This window comes from Alosa sapidissima, chromosome 15, assembly GCF_018492685.1.
Source record: "Alosa sapidissima isolate fAloSap1 chromosome 15, fAloSap1.pri, whole genome shotgun sequence".
Lineage (NCBI taxonomy): Eukaryota > Metazoa > Chordata > Actinopteri > Clupeiformes > Clupeidae > Alosa > Alosa sapidissima.
Window position 1 is genome coordinate 32,086,725 of NC_055971.1, and position 16,555 is coordinate 32,103,279.

General features: G+C 41.1%; 1 protein-coding gene and 1 long non-coding RNA gene across 5 annotated transcripts in view; one reads left to right on the top strand and one right to left on the bottom strand.

Annotated features, from left to right (window-relative positions):
• Nucleotides 1–271: 271 nt before the first annotated feature.
• Nucleotides 272–5,622, bottom strand: LOC121683563. Of its 2 annotated transcripts, XR_006022828.1 has the most exons (4): nucleotides 5,346–5,622; nucleotides 1,076–1,153; nucleotides 825–957; nucleotides 272–451 (listed from the first exon to the last, which is right to left on the bottom strand). It is a non-coding gene; the product is annotated as an uncharacterized LOC121683563 (long non-coding RNA). The 2 variants fall into 2 exon arrangements; XR_006022827.1 differs by lacking the exon at nucleotides 5,346–5,622 and having other exon boundaries at nucleotides 273–451; nucleotides 1,076–1,402.
• The window catches only part of hif1al (hypoxia inducible factor 1 subunit alpha, like), a 32,064-nt gene continuing 20,123 nt past the window's right edge, over nucleotides 4,615–16,555 (top strand). Inside the window, exon 1 of one of the 3 annotated variants that reach the window (XM_042063214.1) lies at nucleotides 4,615–4,997. In XM_042063214.1, coding sequence (XP_041919148.1) covers nucleotides 4,972–4,997 — 26 coding nt within the window. In that variant the 5' untranslated portion in view covers nucleotides 4,615–4,971. Of the gene's footprint in view, nucleotides 4,998–15,185; nucleotides 15,274–16,555 lie in introns of those variants that run through there. The other 2 variants (XM_042063213.1, XM_042063215.1) reach the window with 2 other exon arrangements.

The following is a 16,555-nucleotide window of genomic DNA, read 5'->3' on the forward strand; positions in this document are numbered from 1 at the left end:
TCAACTCAAGTCGTCATTAACTTAACAACATAGAAGTCGTACTGACTAGTATTTTGAATTTGTATTGACCAAACATTTTACTTAATACAACAAGCTTTATGAAGTTGATCTAACTTTTCCACAAAAGTAACCTGGTTGCCTTGAAAATGTACGTTTTCCTAACTCTTGCTTAAGTGAACATGACAAATGCCCTTTGCTATGCATTGTTTTAACCAAACTGGTTTGTAATACAAAAATATATACGCAAACATGATGTACAAGTCAAGAAGACAACATTTATTAAGCATATTCAATGTGCAACAGATTATATACAAAGATGATTTTTTGCTTGACAAATCCACAAGTGTGGTTGTGTGAGTGTGAATGTTTGACCCATCGACAAAATTTCTGTGCCCACCACTCTAGTTCATCCAAAACAAACCAGAAAAGGGACTCAGTAAAAGTCAGGTGTCTGTGAAAAGAGAAAGAAAGCATATGTTACAATTGACCCTGTCCATGAATATAATTAACTCAGCTTGTGTGACAAATAAAAGCAAACCCACAATAGCAGCCTAGAAGCCAGGTGCAATAGTTAGAAGTAATGGAGATATGTATTACAGTTGTGCTCATAAGTTAACATAACCTTAGCATACACATACATTTAAAAATCATCTGATCTTAATGTCGTAATTAAAAAAAAATGAGGAAAAATCAAACCTTTAAGGAACACTTATTTATTTATGATACATTATTCATTCACAAAGAAAATTGTTGTACTTAAAGGCTGGATTTTTCCTCATTTTTTTAAATTAAGGCATTAAAATCAATTTCCAAAAGTATCATACCTAATTGCAACACTGTCTGCAGAAGCTCTTTCCTTCTTGCTTAAACCACCTTTCTGATGCCTAACATAGATCCTCCCCCATCTGACGTGCAGTGCCAGCCTCTGGCTCCAGGCTGGGACTTGCTGGATGGCACCTAAAAAAATAAAACAGCAATTGCTATACATTATGTTATTGTTGATTAAGATATAAATCAAAGCAATACAAAATAAGTTGGTAAGTCAATCAGGTGTACAAACAAAAATGATAATTACCTTATGAAGGCACCCTTGCCACCATCACAATCAATGTTAATTCTTGATTTGTGACTTTATTTGTGAGGGTTTCAGTTTCTGTCAATAGAAAATAAGATTTAACAAAATTATGATTATGCTCAGTTTGGCATATATTCAACACGTTATTTACATTACCACCAACATAATGGTAAACATGGCTAAACTTCATGTGATGTAGTCGCCTACCGTAGATTACCTTTGGACATATTGCATTTGCATAGATAGCATTGCTAGGTAGGCAATGTTAGCCAACGTTTACAGTAGCCTATAGGCTATATATTTATTCATGATGCGGCTTTCTCAGCTCGTCTTAGTGGCACGGCAAGTGGCAAATAGTAGGAACTAACTCAGCGGAGAAAGATATCAGTAGATACTTCTGATTTGTATAGTGTTTTGTTCACTTGGATTTTGGAAATGTTACAGAGAAATATGTTAGCCCTTCTGCCTCCAGACCATATAGTTAGTTGCATCATAGGTCCTCTTGTATCAGACAAAAACGATGACTGGCTAACCACTTTAAACTACTTTAGCAAAGTCCTTGGCTGCATGTTGTGAGCAACAGGCAAACGCAAAATACAATTGCAGTCCAATGAGATGCAACTTTATTCTCTGCGATCATGGCAATGTTAGACGATGTCGTTGGTGGAACAAATATAAGTTCGCCAACCTTGACTTGCCTTGTCTCCTTCAGCTATAACAGTAGGCTACGGTTTTAACGTCTGCTGAGTCTACTGCCTACCAAAACCTGTCGCTGTTCAGTTGAAGTTAAATGATCAAATATTGTTTGATTTTGTGTCAGCTTTTAGAAGGAAGACATGTTCCTTTCTGGTCAAATTTCACAGCTTCTAAGAAAGTCTATCGTCTTCGTGTAAACCGAGTTTTGAACAGAGAAAAAAAAGTTAGGCTACCATTAGGCTACATGCAGGTTCTCCTATAACGTTATCGATACAGATCAATGCACCAAATCAGGGCGATTTTAGCGAAACAACGTTCCTGTGACAGGCTATCAAATATTGAACAATGGGATAACTTTTCATCATCACCTTTATTGATGCCTGAAATGTTGACATTGCTGAAATACAGAGATGTAGCCTACTGAGAGGCAGCTGCAGACAACGATGTTCAATGGGTTCAACTTGTCCCTTGCCTACCAGCTGGATGTAAACAAAGCTATAGAACCTAGAATACGTCACATGAAAAACGTTAATAAAGGTAGAGTTGCGACAACTCCATTGACGCTAATGTTCCATTTTTTTCCAACAATGGCGGCTCATAGAAGCCTCAAAGAGTTCCCGGAAGTTAACAATTAATAGACCTCTCCAGAATAAGTCCCGCCTCCTAACTTCCGTATCCATCCAACCTTCGGTCGTCAAATGTCAATGGGAAATAACATGGCGTTTTGAAAGATCGTACCTGTCAAACTCTGTAGGTGACAAAGTAGAAAAAGCTGCTGGCCAGATTGGCCTACACACTTCTGCCATCTAGTTTCCACTGGATTTTTTGATTTTCGGTGCCGTTTAAGTAGTATAGTTATTTTGCATTCATTTTCATTGGCAAAAGCTAGCCTATGCATGAGAGAACCTAGATTTGAGGGAGCTGTAGCTGTTAGCATCAGCACTAGCCCAGTGATGAAGGATCGTGTAAAATCCCCATCCCCAGAAAGTTTTAAACCAAGCTTGCGCTGATGATGCATGATCACTGATCAAATTGCTATTTTCTGACACGATGCACAACCATTCCCAGGTCACTGTCTGAATCTCAAGCTCTTTAGCCTAGCATCTTAATGCTGTTCACAGCACGGTGAATGACAAACGATGACAAAATGCTCTGTTCATGTTTATGAGTTCATAGCCTGGTTATTTATCAAAGGACTTACATGTCACGTTTTATATTTTATTATGATCACTCGCATTACCATGGGGTTACTGAATAGGTAATGCTACGGTTAACTTAGCATGCCCACCATTACACTGGAGATGTTAAAAAACGTTGAAACTTTTTTTTATTCTCCCGCTACGACAGGCTAGGCTTGGCTACAGGTAATTCGCTCATTAGCTCATATCAGTGACTACCAGAGGAAACTCGGGGTAGAAAACTCAAACAAGTTAATGTTAGACTAGCTGTGTTACAGTTTCTCGTTGCAAAATCAAAATTCCACAGGAGCTCCATGCGCTTTTGTAGGCTGCACGCAGTCTCAAAAACACTGTTTACAGCTTTTCAAGTCACTGTACGAGGTCATTTATATAGCGATAATTTAGATGTCACTTATGAGGTGGGTGCAATTGTGTTTTCTAAAGAATCTCCCGTCTTGATTTTGTACAGAAATTTAAAATTAAGTGACACATACGTAAAAGGGCGGAAAAAATGTCACCTTAAATATAGCAGGCTAAGATGTAAGGTCTGGAATTTAATTTAATATTGTTGTAATGGTAGGATAACTACATAGTTTACACAATAATTACACTGTGTTATAAATATTGTATAATGCATTTATTGACTGTCAATTACCCAAAATCATGCCTCTGTCTCAGTAAACAGTAGACTCTAATAGTAGTATTAGTAGATTCTAATCCATTGTCAATCACTTCCGGGAACTATTTGAAGTTTACATGAACCACGTGACCTTAACGAATTTTGAACACCCATTGTCGCAACTCTACCTTTATATGGCTCTGGACCATAGACTGTAAAAGAAATGGACGAACAGACTCACACTTAGACTCGCACTTAACTTCATGACGTTAGCCATTGAACTAAATCATATGATAGATAGGCTATACAGAAATTCTTCTCACACTTCCTTTGCCTTCAAAGTCATCAAAGTTAAACATTTATTTAAGTATTATTATTAATATCATCCTCACAAGTGATATCAAGTCGTGTTAATGTTGAAACTACCACACATGATCATCTTCAAAAACAGTCATGGTAAAACAAACAAAAAAGTTATAGCCTAGCACTGCTACCTAGCACTAGAAGCTAATCTTCTTAACACTTTTCTGACCTACGGTCAATCCATCGAAAACCTCTGAAATGATTATCGTTAGTGCCGTTTTTCATTAGGTTTACTTGCCTCTATCCAATGCTTTACCTTAACATACAATGGTATTGTAGGCTACATAGCTTTGTTCATGAGTTTCCGTGCTGGCTGGACTGAGCTTCTTATCCAAACAATACGGTTATCTCCCTACGGTGCGTTAGCTTCCCTACAACCGGACTCGCTAACTTTACTTCTTACGGGAACCTCAACGTTACATACGAGGTAGCTGAGCCTGTTTTGCCTTCTATTGTTTATGTAGATAATACAGAAGCTACAATGTCGGTACAGGATATATGCTATATGTAGTTATGGCATTTCAAAAAAATCCTAAAATGAATGTGCTTCTATGGGGTTAGCAAAGAAGTGGTCCCTCCAGCCTACATTGATTCTTCTACTTCCGGGAATTCGCCTGCCCCCTTCTTCTGGACCAGGCTACGTCAGAGACATCGTCAACTTTGTCCACAACAACTTCCCCATGTTCCTTTTTTCCATTGAGCTGCTACAGGCTTTTCATTTAAAACAAATATGAAATAATAGCATTTAAACCCTGCTTAACCGTCCGTTGGGTGTCATTGAGAAAATAAAACATATAATACTTCAAGGAGAAATCAATGACCATATGATGACAGATATTTAGAAAAAAGTATGTAACCTATTACAAACGACCGACTTTTACTTTGACAATAAAAGGCCTCTTTTATGTTTTACTGTCCGTCTGTGTAAAAGGACTCGCTGGCGCCCTCCCATATCATTGCTTCTCACTGGTGGTTTGATTTATTGTACAACATCTGTGAGAAAATAAACGAAGAACAGAAATCACTTTTCACATTTCAGCATGAAGGCTGCTTCTGAGCCGAAAGGGTAAGATAATGTGATGATTCCTGGTGGAATGTATTGTTCTTTGCAGAATCGAAAACAAGGTCTGGCATATCATCATCATAGTATGTGTTGGTGGAAATATAGCCTGTTGTTACGATAGCTAATGTACACAGCTAACGCTGCTGCTTAACTTGCACTACGCCGAAGTCGAATGCAACTAAAATTGGCGATATATGAATTTATATCGTAGAACCAGAGGTAATAAACCCGCTTTCAAGTTGGTAACTACCATAGTTGTATAGTTTGCCCGGGGAGTCGGGGTTATGCTAACGGGGTTACGCTAACGTTATGTTAGCGTTTGCGTAAAGACTAAGGAAAAGTTTTACAGACCTTAAAGTTCAAAAGTATTTGGAAAGAAATTTGGATAAATCCACAGTAACGTACTGTAACGACTACTGCATGAGCTTGTTTTGCTCATTCGCTGAACGCAACTTCAAAATATCAGCTTATCACATGGTCTTGCTTGTTGCAGAATGAAAAAGAAAGTGCCCGTTTTGCTGAGGAATGAAAAATATTTCACTGCAAAGCAGTTACTTTGATTACTGTCGCATCTTTTGACAGTCGAAATTAATGGCCCGGGACGACAACCTTTGTCATTGTATTGCCACACGCCTTTTGTATGGGTTTCACTGTTGAAGCAAACAGATGGATCTGCATGTCTCCAAAAGAGTGCGCCTGTACAGTCAACAAAGCAGAATAGGTCTCCCACCCTTCTGAAACAGATCTAGCGTCTGCTAATTGTTTATGATAGACATGCGCTTTAATAAGGCTTCTTTGAATTACGTTGAAATAACGGCATGAGGTGTGTAGATTCATAAGATCCTGAAACGCATGAGTGTACATTGTGTTCTCTGCCACACACCAATTTAAACACCAATTGAATATTTTCCTCAGCCTGGTTCACTGTCACACACGCACACACACTATGGAGAGATTGAGGAAGACTATTGCTGTATGTTTTATTACAGTTGCATAACAGCACGGCCCATTCTTTGAGGCTGCCCAGGTGAGGGAGTCTGCATTCCTGCATTCTGCCCCAGGGGAATTGTCCTCATCCCTGACTGGACACACAGACATGGAATAAGACTCCAGTAGATAGGCTGCATTCTTGCCTACACAGTGCATGTATGTCTACTGTTGCCAAGAAAGTGTCAGGTCTCCCCGGCATGTGTTTGTGTGTGTGTGTGTGTGTGTGCTGTTCAAGGACACAGTGTTCCTGCAAACAGATCTCTGCACTCACAGGATTTCCACACGTGCCTGACCATGTGTGTATGTACTGTCATGCTATTGAGGTAGTGTATGTCAGTGTAAGGCAGAGTAAGGGGACTGGCGAGATCTACAATCAGGTGTTCCCTACTAATTCCAGTTAATTTCGTCCTCTCCTTACTTAAAGGCACAGTGAGGATTTTTATTGTTGACAATAAAGGTTTGAACTAGGTCTACATTAGTGATGGCATTCTCAATCTTTCCCTGTATTCCTGAACATGCCATGCATATGGTGGATTTGCTGTGTATGTGCTTGTAGTCTTTATAGAGGGTCAGAAAAATGCATTAAAGAGACAATTACTACTACCGGTATTTGATTATTTTAACTTTAAATGTGTCAAATACTGTCACAATGGTCACAACTATAAGAGACATAGCGATTGTTGACTGTTTGTTCTATGCTAGCAGCTAATAAAGAAGTGCAGAAATAGTCCTCGCAGTTGATACATCGTTTGTAATGTCACTTATGTTATAACACACATCACACAAGTCCCAACTGTAGCCTATATCATACCTCAAATGTATAGCTAAACATAGCTTAGTCTTTATTATCCAGTCTTTATTGGCTGTTTGGAAAATTCCAGAGCCGATATAGCCAGAGCCATGAAGAGAAAAAAAAAGCTGGAGATTATTTGTTGCTATATGTGAAAGTCACCCTGTACCAGCGAGTCACATGGAACCCAGTGTACATCGAATCATGTGTTGGCCATTTGCCAACTCTGGTCTGGGCAAAACACACACACACACACACTTCTGAAACCTCTCCAAGGGATGCATGGGTGTATAAAAAAGGGAGAAAGGGCCGCATCTCGCTCGAGTGTGCTTCTCTCCCTTATTTTACTTATTACATGTTTGAATCAGCACTCTAACAAACTGTAATGCCTCTGCATTTTGCAGAAAACAGAGACCATCAGGATTGCTTGACACAGAGGAGCAGTCGGACACGAAAGCCTGGGGTCCTCACGTCAGAAGTAGCGTTATTTAGGCTGTGCATGCTGCTGCCCCTGATCAGCAGACAAACACTGCAAGACTGCACATGCAGGATGAGGCTGATGGACTGCAGATAGCCCCAGCTTTGGGCTCTCTCAGGAGCACACGTTTCTCTGAGCCGTGTCCCCACAAAGCCCCCAAAAGGATATGCGCCGCTTTTGTGTATGTGTTGCTCAACAGACAGAGAAGCAGTGTATGTGTTGTGTATGTGTATGTGTTGCTCAACAGACAGGGAAGCAGTGATTTTCTGCTCATATAGGGTTGGTCTCTGTGTTTTGTTTTGGCTAGTCTCGCAGGCAGCTGGTTTGTTGCTCCGAAGCAGGAAGAGGAAGGAGGGGGGAAGCAGCCAGGGTTCCATATATATATATATATATATATATATATATATATAAACAACTTTAGTATAGACTTTGTAAGAGTTCTAGAGACATTTTTTTGTTGTTTTTTGCACTTGCATGTATGTATTTAGATTTGTGTAAACAATCGGCCTTTTTATGTGCACTTTGTGGTCTGTATAAACCATATACCGTATAATGTAATTTAAAAGCATCCGTGTTTTCCCCAGCAATCTTTCAAATGTATCTAAAATCTTTGCATGGTATTACATAGTGCACTGCACTCAGCTGGTTTCCAGAACATCAACAACTGAGACAGCAGCCATGTATTGTTCAGTGCCTGACCCCTTTGACCGGTGACGCCAGAAGTGCTGGTGTCATCCCCGTGCCAGATGAGTTGGCTGGACTCCATTAGCCTGCTTCCAGCTATTGATACACAACATCAGGTTATTATCTATAGCTGAGAGTAATTAGGGGGTGGCTGGAATTCAGGCATCCTGACTGGAGATCATCCTGGTGCAGTCTTGAGAGCACAATGGCCCAGAGTACTTCTGACAAGTGGCTTACTTTAAATGGCATAGTGTGCTTAAGGCTTATTGTTTTGCCTTCAGTATTGGAACGCATTTTGTTGAGGGATTTTTTCCCCCACGTCATTGGCAAAATATACATTTAATGTTGATGAGGAAATATATGTCGACACACAGCAGTGGAGTGCATTGATTTGCTCAGATTAGCCTACAGTTGGTTCCAGTAGGCTGTATCTTGCAGCATTTGTCACTGCATTTATGTGTGGCTTGGCTTGTAACATGGTTTTTGTGAGGGAGCGGTAGGTGTAGGAAACTATATTGGCATTGATGATACTAGAGTCCCTTAGCCTTGCCAGCACCAGACCGCACATTGCCAAAGGTTCGTATGGGTATTCCCAGGCTAACTGCTCCTACACACAGTTGCGTTCCGTCAACGCATGCCAGTGGGTGTTCCCGACGGTAGCTATGCAAATGACTTGAAGTATAATTTGACTGGTTGGTGTCGTCCGTCGATTGGCTTGATTGGCCGGTGCCGTCTGTTGGTGCAGCAACAGATGAATTTCTCAACACGAGCAACGGGAGAAACGCGACGCAACGGACCCACAATTCAGTTCGGCAACGGATGACGTGAGCCCATGTAAAGTGAATGGGATGCGTCTCCAGCACTGCAACGCACGCAACTGTGTGTAGGAGCCGTAACGGCTCGTGTCCATTATTGCGGCGCGTAGACGCTTGCAGATGCCTAGCCCATCTCGCGGTCGCCGCTTGTGGGCGTGTATTGGCTGAAATCAGTTGCCGCTTGTGGGCGTGTAGTTTAAACTGTTCAATTCCGGCACCGCTAGTCATGTATTTCGGCTAAACTCATAAACATAGGCTAGCCTACTATGTAACCAATGGGCTACAAGCAAATTTAACATTTTATTTTATCAAAAATCGTAGGCTACACACACACGCAAAACACCCGAGGTATAAGAGGTAGCCTATATGAACCAATGCAAACAAGTTTAACATATTGTCATGAAGTCAAAGTCTGCTTTATTGTCAATTTCTTCACATGCCCAGACATACAAAAAGATCGAAATTACGTTTCTCACTATCCCACGGTGAAGACAAGACATATTTTACCAATTAGGTCCACAGACAAACATAACATTCAAGTAAACAATAAAAAGTAAATAAGAAGGCACATACAATGAAGAAATAAGAGCAGCAAAATTGGGTTGAAATTGTGCATAGACAGTCAATATAATAGTGCAGTCAGGTGGCTGAGGTAGTTCTGTTTGACCTAAGTAAGCAAGTGGCATAATGGTGCAAGTTATGTAAGAGCAGTGGAAGTGTTGTGTTTTCAGGACAACTGGACAACAACAACAAGTTGCAAAGTGTGCAGAGTGTGCGAGTGTACAAGTGGAGTATTGCAAGGCAGCCATTGTGGGTCCAAAGTCCAGGATGATATGTAGCTGAGGGTGGAGGGGGGAGAGAGTTCAGCATCCTAACAGCCTGGTGTATGAAGCAGTTGGTGAGTCTGGTGGTGCGGGAGCGCAGGCTTCTGTACCTCTTCCCAGAGGGCAGTAGATCAAACAAATTGTGAACGGGGTGACTTGCATCACTCACAATTGTGGTCGCCTTGCGGGTGAGGTGGGTGATGTAAATGTCCTTTAGGGAGGGGAGTGAAGCACAAATAATCCTTCCAGCTGTGTTCACTATGCGCTGCAGGGCTTTCCTGTTGTATTCAGTGCAGCTTCCGCCCCACACAGCGATACAGCTGGAGAGGATGCTCTCAATGGTGTCTTCATGATGGCTGGTGGAGCACTTGCTCGCCTGAGTTTCCGCAGGAAGTAGAGGCGGCGCTGAGCTTTCTTCGCCAGTGATGCAGTGTTGGTGGTCCAGGAGAGGTCTTCACTGATGTGCACCCCCAGGAATTTGGTGCTGCTCACTCTCTCCACCACAGCACCGTCAATGGTCAGTGGCAGGTGTTGGGTGTGACCTCTCCGGAAGTCAACAACAATGAACAATGAAATATGCAATGCTATGCAATGCCAACATAAATCTGTGTTGGCTGAAGTTGTCACCAAGGTCGTGTTTTTGAGATTTGCCTCTATTTTTTTACAGTCTATAACATTGGTTCCCAAAGACTGGGTCGCGACCCACAGGTGGGTCGTAGGAGATTTTATTTGGGTCGCCAGCATAGTCTAGTGACAATTTATGTTGTGTAATACCCCTAGCTTATACCTTATATAGCTTAGGAAAGCTAACAGCTTTCTATTAGGATCTAGTTTGTTAACTACCACAGTCATGAGTTGGGTCGCGATAGTCTGTCATTTTTAAAAAGTGGGTCCCTAGAAAAAAGTTTGGGAAACACTGGTCTATAAGATAGATAGATAGATACTGTAGATAGATAGATAGATAGATACTTTATTGATCCCAAAGGGGAAATTCAAGATGTATCTCCTTTCCCTCTAATGTTCCTGTAGTATATAGTACTTATAGTATGTTACAAAATACATATTCCTACTGGTATAAGTATATATAATTACTATACTTATATTAGTCATATATATATATATATATATATATATATATTATTATATTATTATACTTGCATTAGTCATATAACTACTTTTGCATAAGGCATCTCTTCATTCGAATTAATATCTCAGCCAAAGATTAATTAATTTGCAAAAACTGATATCCCAAATCTTCATGATCATTCATGTTAAATGATAGGTTATTGAAACTGTAGGACAATGCATGCATGATTTATTCATATAGATAAAATAGATACATGTTTTTGCTAATGAAGTCTGTCTTTGATAGGCTACTACCTATCAGGTTTATGCTAACGTCATTTACAAAAAATGTTATTTGACTGTAGCTTACTAACTTCTAAAACCCTCCAGGAACACCAGCTATGTCTGCAACTCTCCTCCACGCACTATTTCTTTGTTCACTATCCCTGTAGGTGGGCAGAGAAGGATCATAAAGAACGGGATAACTAGCCACAGCCACGATTAATTTTTCCTCCATTTTGCAGGACTAATCGGCGGAACAAATATTTCTAGGCTCTATCGTTCCGGTAGGACCTGCAAGACAGTAGGGGTTAAGTCATTGAGAGACCTCAGACAAAGATTGTTAAGGCGGAGCAAGATATTTCATCAGGAGCCACTTCCGGGAACTCATGGGCATAGCTCAGAATTTCACCACATATGCTAAGGTCTTGGTTCTATAGAGTTAGGAATGTGAATTTCGTGCACGTTTTCATGATCCTCAAACTCTTCTGAACATTTCAGGCACATTTTTAGCATTTTTGAACATTCCAGTCCGGAGAAAATCAACCTTATATCAGGTGTGCGCCGGTTATTTATGCCGTTTCTGTTGGCCGGTAGCAACGTACGCTCATCAATACGTCATCGACACGCCTCTTTATGCAGACAGGATTCGATCCCCATTTCGTGCCCATAGACATGAACTACGACGAAGTATCTTGCTCCGCCTTAACAATCTTTGCCTCAGACCCATTAGACCAGCCCAGAGAATGTCTAATAAGGGGAGAACCTTCACTCTCGGAATTCTTCCGGTGTGGTACTGCATCTAGGGGCGCTCGCGGGCGAGTCCAGAATGAATGGAGGTCTATGGAGCTGTACCCCTCAAAATCCACTTTTCTCGGGATATAATTTTTTTTCAAGTAATTTGAATATTGTATTCGAAAGGGGAGGCAAAGACACTTGGTTGAGTATTATATTTTTTCACTTAATTGTTCTGAAAAGCCTTTCAAACGTGTCAATGACGTCATTCATTAGCATGATCATAGCATAGCATAGCATCAATGCTAGCGTGTTATGGGCAGGAACGCACACATTTTGTTTGCACAGGAGAGAATGACATTGCACAGGGACATCGATTACAGAACTTTAGCCTTGTTAGGGCTGTATAAAGTTGACCAAATTAATATAGGCTGTTGTTAGGTGTAAATAAAGTTGGCTACTTTGTTGTATTGTTTAGCTGGTCAATGCAATTGCGGAACGGACTAATACTGCAACCCTTCCAACCAGGGCTTGAAAACGAAATTATTTTTCAAACGTTCCGTTCCGAACGGTTCAGGTAGGCCTATGTTTAACGTTTTCGTTCTTGCATGCGTTCCGCCACCAACATATCGGTCCTGAACCGGTTCGGAACGGTACTCATTATTTCCCCTTGATTTAGCCTATACCGTAGCTATGCCCAAAAATAATAAATCACAGGCGGCATCCAAAAACATTCAGATGGGCTATCCATCCCATAGCCTACAGACTTACTGTAGGCCTAACCTATGCCTATAAATAATTTCTTATCAAAAATATTTCTGGATACGTGCTAAACTCCTTACCTGGTTGTAGCCTAAGTTTTATCCATATGGAGATCTTCAAAGGTCCATTTATTCGTTTTTTTTTTTTCAAACTGCAGAAATCAAATTATTAGGCTGTTCGCCTACAATCAAACGAGTAGAACACTTAGGATATGCGTTTGTGAAGTTTTATAAAATATATAGAGAACGAAAAAAAAAACGTTATTAACTGTTTTTGTGGATTTCAGAATAACGTTTCTGTTCCGGAACAGTTGAAGACCATTTTGTTTTCGTTTCCGTTTCCGCTCCTCGTAAAATTCCGTTAGTTTTCGGTTTTCGTTTTCGTTCCTTGAACCGGTTCGGAGCCCTGCTTCCAACGTTGGGGGACGAATGTTTTCCCGTATTCTGCGTGAGAAAAGAAATCTCCCTTATTTTCAAAGCTCAATGTTGACAGCTATGTCACACATAGGGACTCACGGCCAGCTCACGGCAGATACTGCGCAAAATTTTGGTTTATGGCTATCGTTTAGGTGTCCTTCCTATTCATTAACATGAACATGATGACTGACTAAATAAATGACTATGATGTTTAATAAACCATTGTAGGCATACAAGTTATCATTATATCACATCAATTAAGTGTTTTCTGTAGGCTAGGCTACTGTGTGACATGCTTTAGGCTACAGCATATAAATCAACAATAGGCTATCAACACGTTTGCAGTATCACTGTTGCAGAAATCACATACAAGAAGGCATCCTCTTGATTGTTTGTACATTTTTGCACATTCCAACATAAGGAAGCAGCATGAGGAAACTTGTCGTTTTTCTGCCTTATTTTCTAACTACTTTTACGAGTCTGCAGTATCACTGAGTACAGCTGTTACAAGAGGGTCTGGCGTCCCTTTGTTATGATGCACTTCCTGCGACGCGGTCATTCGTCTCTAAATGACTTACGGTGCATTCAGAGCACCTCGGAATGACAAGGACCGCCCCCATGGCTACTTTGTTTTTCCGACAGCAAGTGTTCATGTGCTTTGCCGTCGGAATGTGTGACAAACACGGATGCCACAACAAAGGTTAAAATATACACTCACTAATCTTAAACAAACAACTGTATTTGCTTAAAATAAGCCGTAACGGTACAGATCCACTTGTACTTCACTTCATTTTGTCGTGTCGCATTCCACTCTAGTCCTATGGGTGACGTCAAGCGACTTTAATGCGCCCGCAAAGCATTCCGGGAAGGCAGCGCTGCATTTGAAATAATGTCGCGCGTCAAAAAGCTGGCCGATGCCCAGCTTTATGCAAATGAATCCGTTGAACGCGAGGCGGCTATCCAATGAAAGCACGAGGTTGTAGGTCCTTTGTACTACCACAACAGTGCCTGTGAAACTTTGGTTCCGCTTACAAGACAAATAATGTTTTAACGATCTCTTCCACGACCACCCAGTAGGCCATAAAACAAATGAAACTGGGATTTGGATGAATATATTGACTGTTGGTGTTTCTGGTGAGGATTTGAGATTGCATTGAGTAGTTTAAATAAAACAGGATTTCGAAATGGCTTGCATAGTTTGTTTAGGCTATTAATGTGTTGTATACTGTTAAGTACATGCCTAAAATTGTGGTCCATTTGTGGAAAAACACTTAAGATACATTAAAACGAACTGAGTATGAGCTGGTAACTGACATTTTAAACAAAACGCCCACACACGACTGAACGAGGGGAGGCAGCGCGACCCTATGCATGACGTGTCGTGCAAGTGGATCAGTACCGTAAGACTCTAGAAATAAGGTCCGGCTAATACAGGTGCGAAATCCTTTTTTATTGGCATGCTTTGTCACACATGTACATGATATGATAATTGACCAACCTTAACAGTTGTGTGTCTTTTAGGCCCACTATATAACGTAAAAGACAGACCTTGACTTGAATCAATATCCATAAGTAGGCTAGAACAGTGTCTCTCAAAGTGTGGTCGGGGGAGGACCACTGGTGGTCCAAGCTATCCCAAGTGGTTCGCGTGCAGACGTGATAAAATATAACAGATGAGTTGTTTGCAATATAGTATGTAAATCTAAACAGTTATGCAACACTGCCTATAGCTATGCAAAGTGCAAAGACAGCACGTTAAGTGGTTCATTGAGTAGGCCTATTGTGTAATATGGTCAACTCTTTTTTTTTTTTAGCTAGGTGGTCCGTGAGTTTTTTTATTTTTTTATTTATTTTTTTATTTTTATTGGTTTATTTGGTTAAGTGGTCCTTGGTCTGAAAAAAAAAAAGAGAAACACTGGGCGAGAAGGCCTTGCTTTTCAATATGTAGCGATGGTGTTGTGTCGACTTTTTCACGTCTCTGTAGGTTAATTATCTTCGATCTTAGCTGAACCCATATCTCCATGAAGGAACATTTGGGAGACGTCAACCCCGGGTTTTGTTACCAACTATTGTTTACATTCACGAGCGGCGGATAGCAAGCAACGAATTCCCTCACGTAGCCTGCTGCTTAACTCGTTTTGAAGGCCGAGGCGCTCACTTCGAGGTGCAGAACCAGACGCACCCCGCTGTCTCATGTCTCAGCGTGCCTCGTGCATTCCTGTAGGACCAAAACACCATCCATCCCCCCACGCTCACGTAGGCCCCTACACAAAAACACATAGTGTGCACACATCCCCCCATGGTCACGTAGGCCCCTACACAAAAACACAGCGTGCACACATCCCCCCATGGTCACGTAGCCAGCTGAGTCCCAGCGAAGAGCCACAGTCACAGCTAGTCACAGCTAATCAAATTGCAAAACAATAGAAGACGTTGATGCAGTGAGTTAGTATGCAAGAGATGGAGTGTTTTATTTAGTTCCGAAACAGTTTTTCTCTTAAGATGCTTGTGATGTGTGTGAGTAGGCAAGCAACTGTTCATGTTTTGTTGTCGAATGATTCACATGGCTATTTGACTTAGCTTTGTTTTGCGAACGTTAGACTACTTGAATGCATAAAACACAAATCATTTACTACTCCTACCTACTACCTTTACTACTACTATTTTTAAATCAACACTCAGCGTGAAATAGCACAAATCTGTGACGTCTTCACGCGGGACCAGAGATTTAAATAGTCAACAATATAAAGTCGTTACACCCCCGATTATCACTTTTGTTCAGAAATTCTAAAACGATGTTTTTTAACACTTCAAAATAACATTTGCTTAATGAACCTTACATTTTTCAGCCATAGGTGGGTATATTTGAACAAAATCTGGTTTGGTTCTTAACGGGAGCATTACTGCCTGAAATACCCATTTTGTTTACCACACCCGGAGTTATAGTGCTGGCCTGATGGGTCGCCTATTTACACCGTTTCAACGGCACATGAACGGTTAGACCGAGAATTCTCGTCATGAAATTAAAATTCCACTGGAGCTCCAAGCGGTTGTGTATACGCAGCCTTACAACACTGTTTACAGCTCTTCGAGTCACGGTAAAATGTCATTTTTGGTACATAGCTAATTTAGATACACCTATTGTGTGGGTTGTTGCGTTTCTTTAGGAGTCCGCCGTCTTGGTTTGTATAGAAAGGTATATTAAGTGACACATACACGCAAGACGGCGGAAATACGGGACCGACGCTAATAGGGGGAGTAGTAGGTGGCTGATTAAAGTCAGACATTTCCACAAATGTAGGCCTACTGTAGGTTACATGGGAGAACTCTGTTTTAACTGACCTGTGAATGGGCTGCATAATGACCAACACTATTGTGTTTAGATGCAGACAACCAACTTCAGACAACATTGTGATCTTGAGTGACTGATGAAAAGCCAATAATCCACACCTCCAGAGGGGCCGGCTCCAACCCACAGCAGCATGCCTGAATGTAGAGACCCTTAGCCCCAGGGGTTAAATCTGCTCCAGGAGATGTAGCTATCTCTATATGCCAGTGGTTCTCAAACTGGGGGTCAGGAGCCCAAGGGGGGTCGCCAAACATATCGGAGTGGTCTGAATTAACAACAAGGTTTTTAGAGATTTTTTTTCCTGTTTTAAAAACGGTGATATTCAGTAGCCGTAGATGTAGGCTTCCAATTCACAGTGTTTCCATAATGTTCCT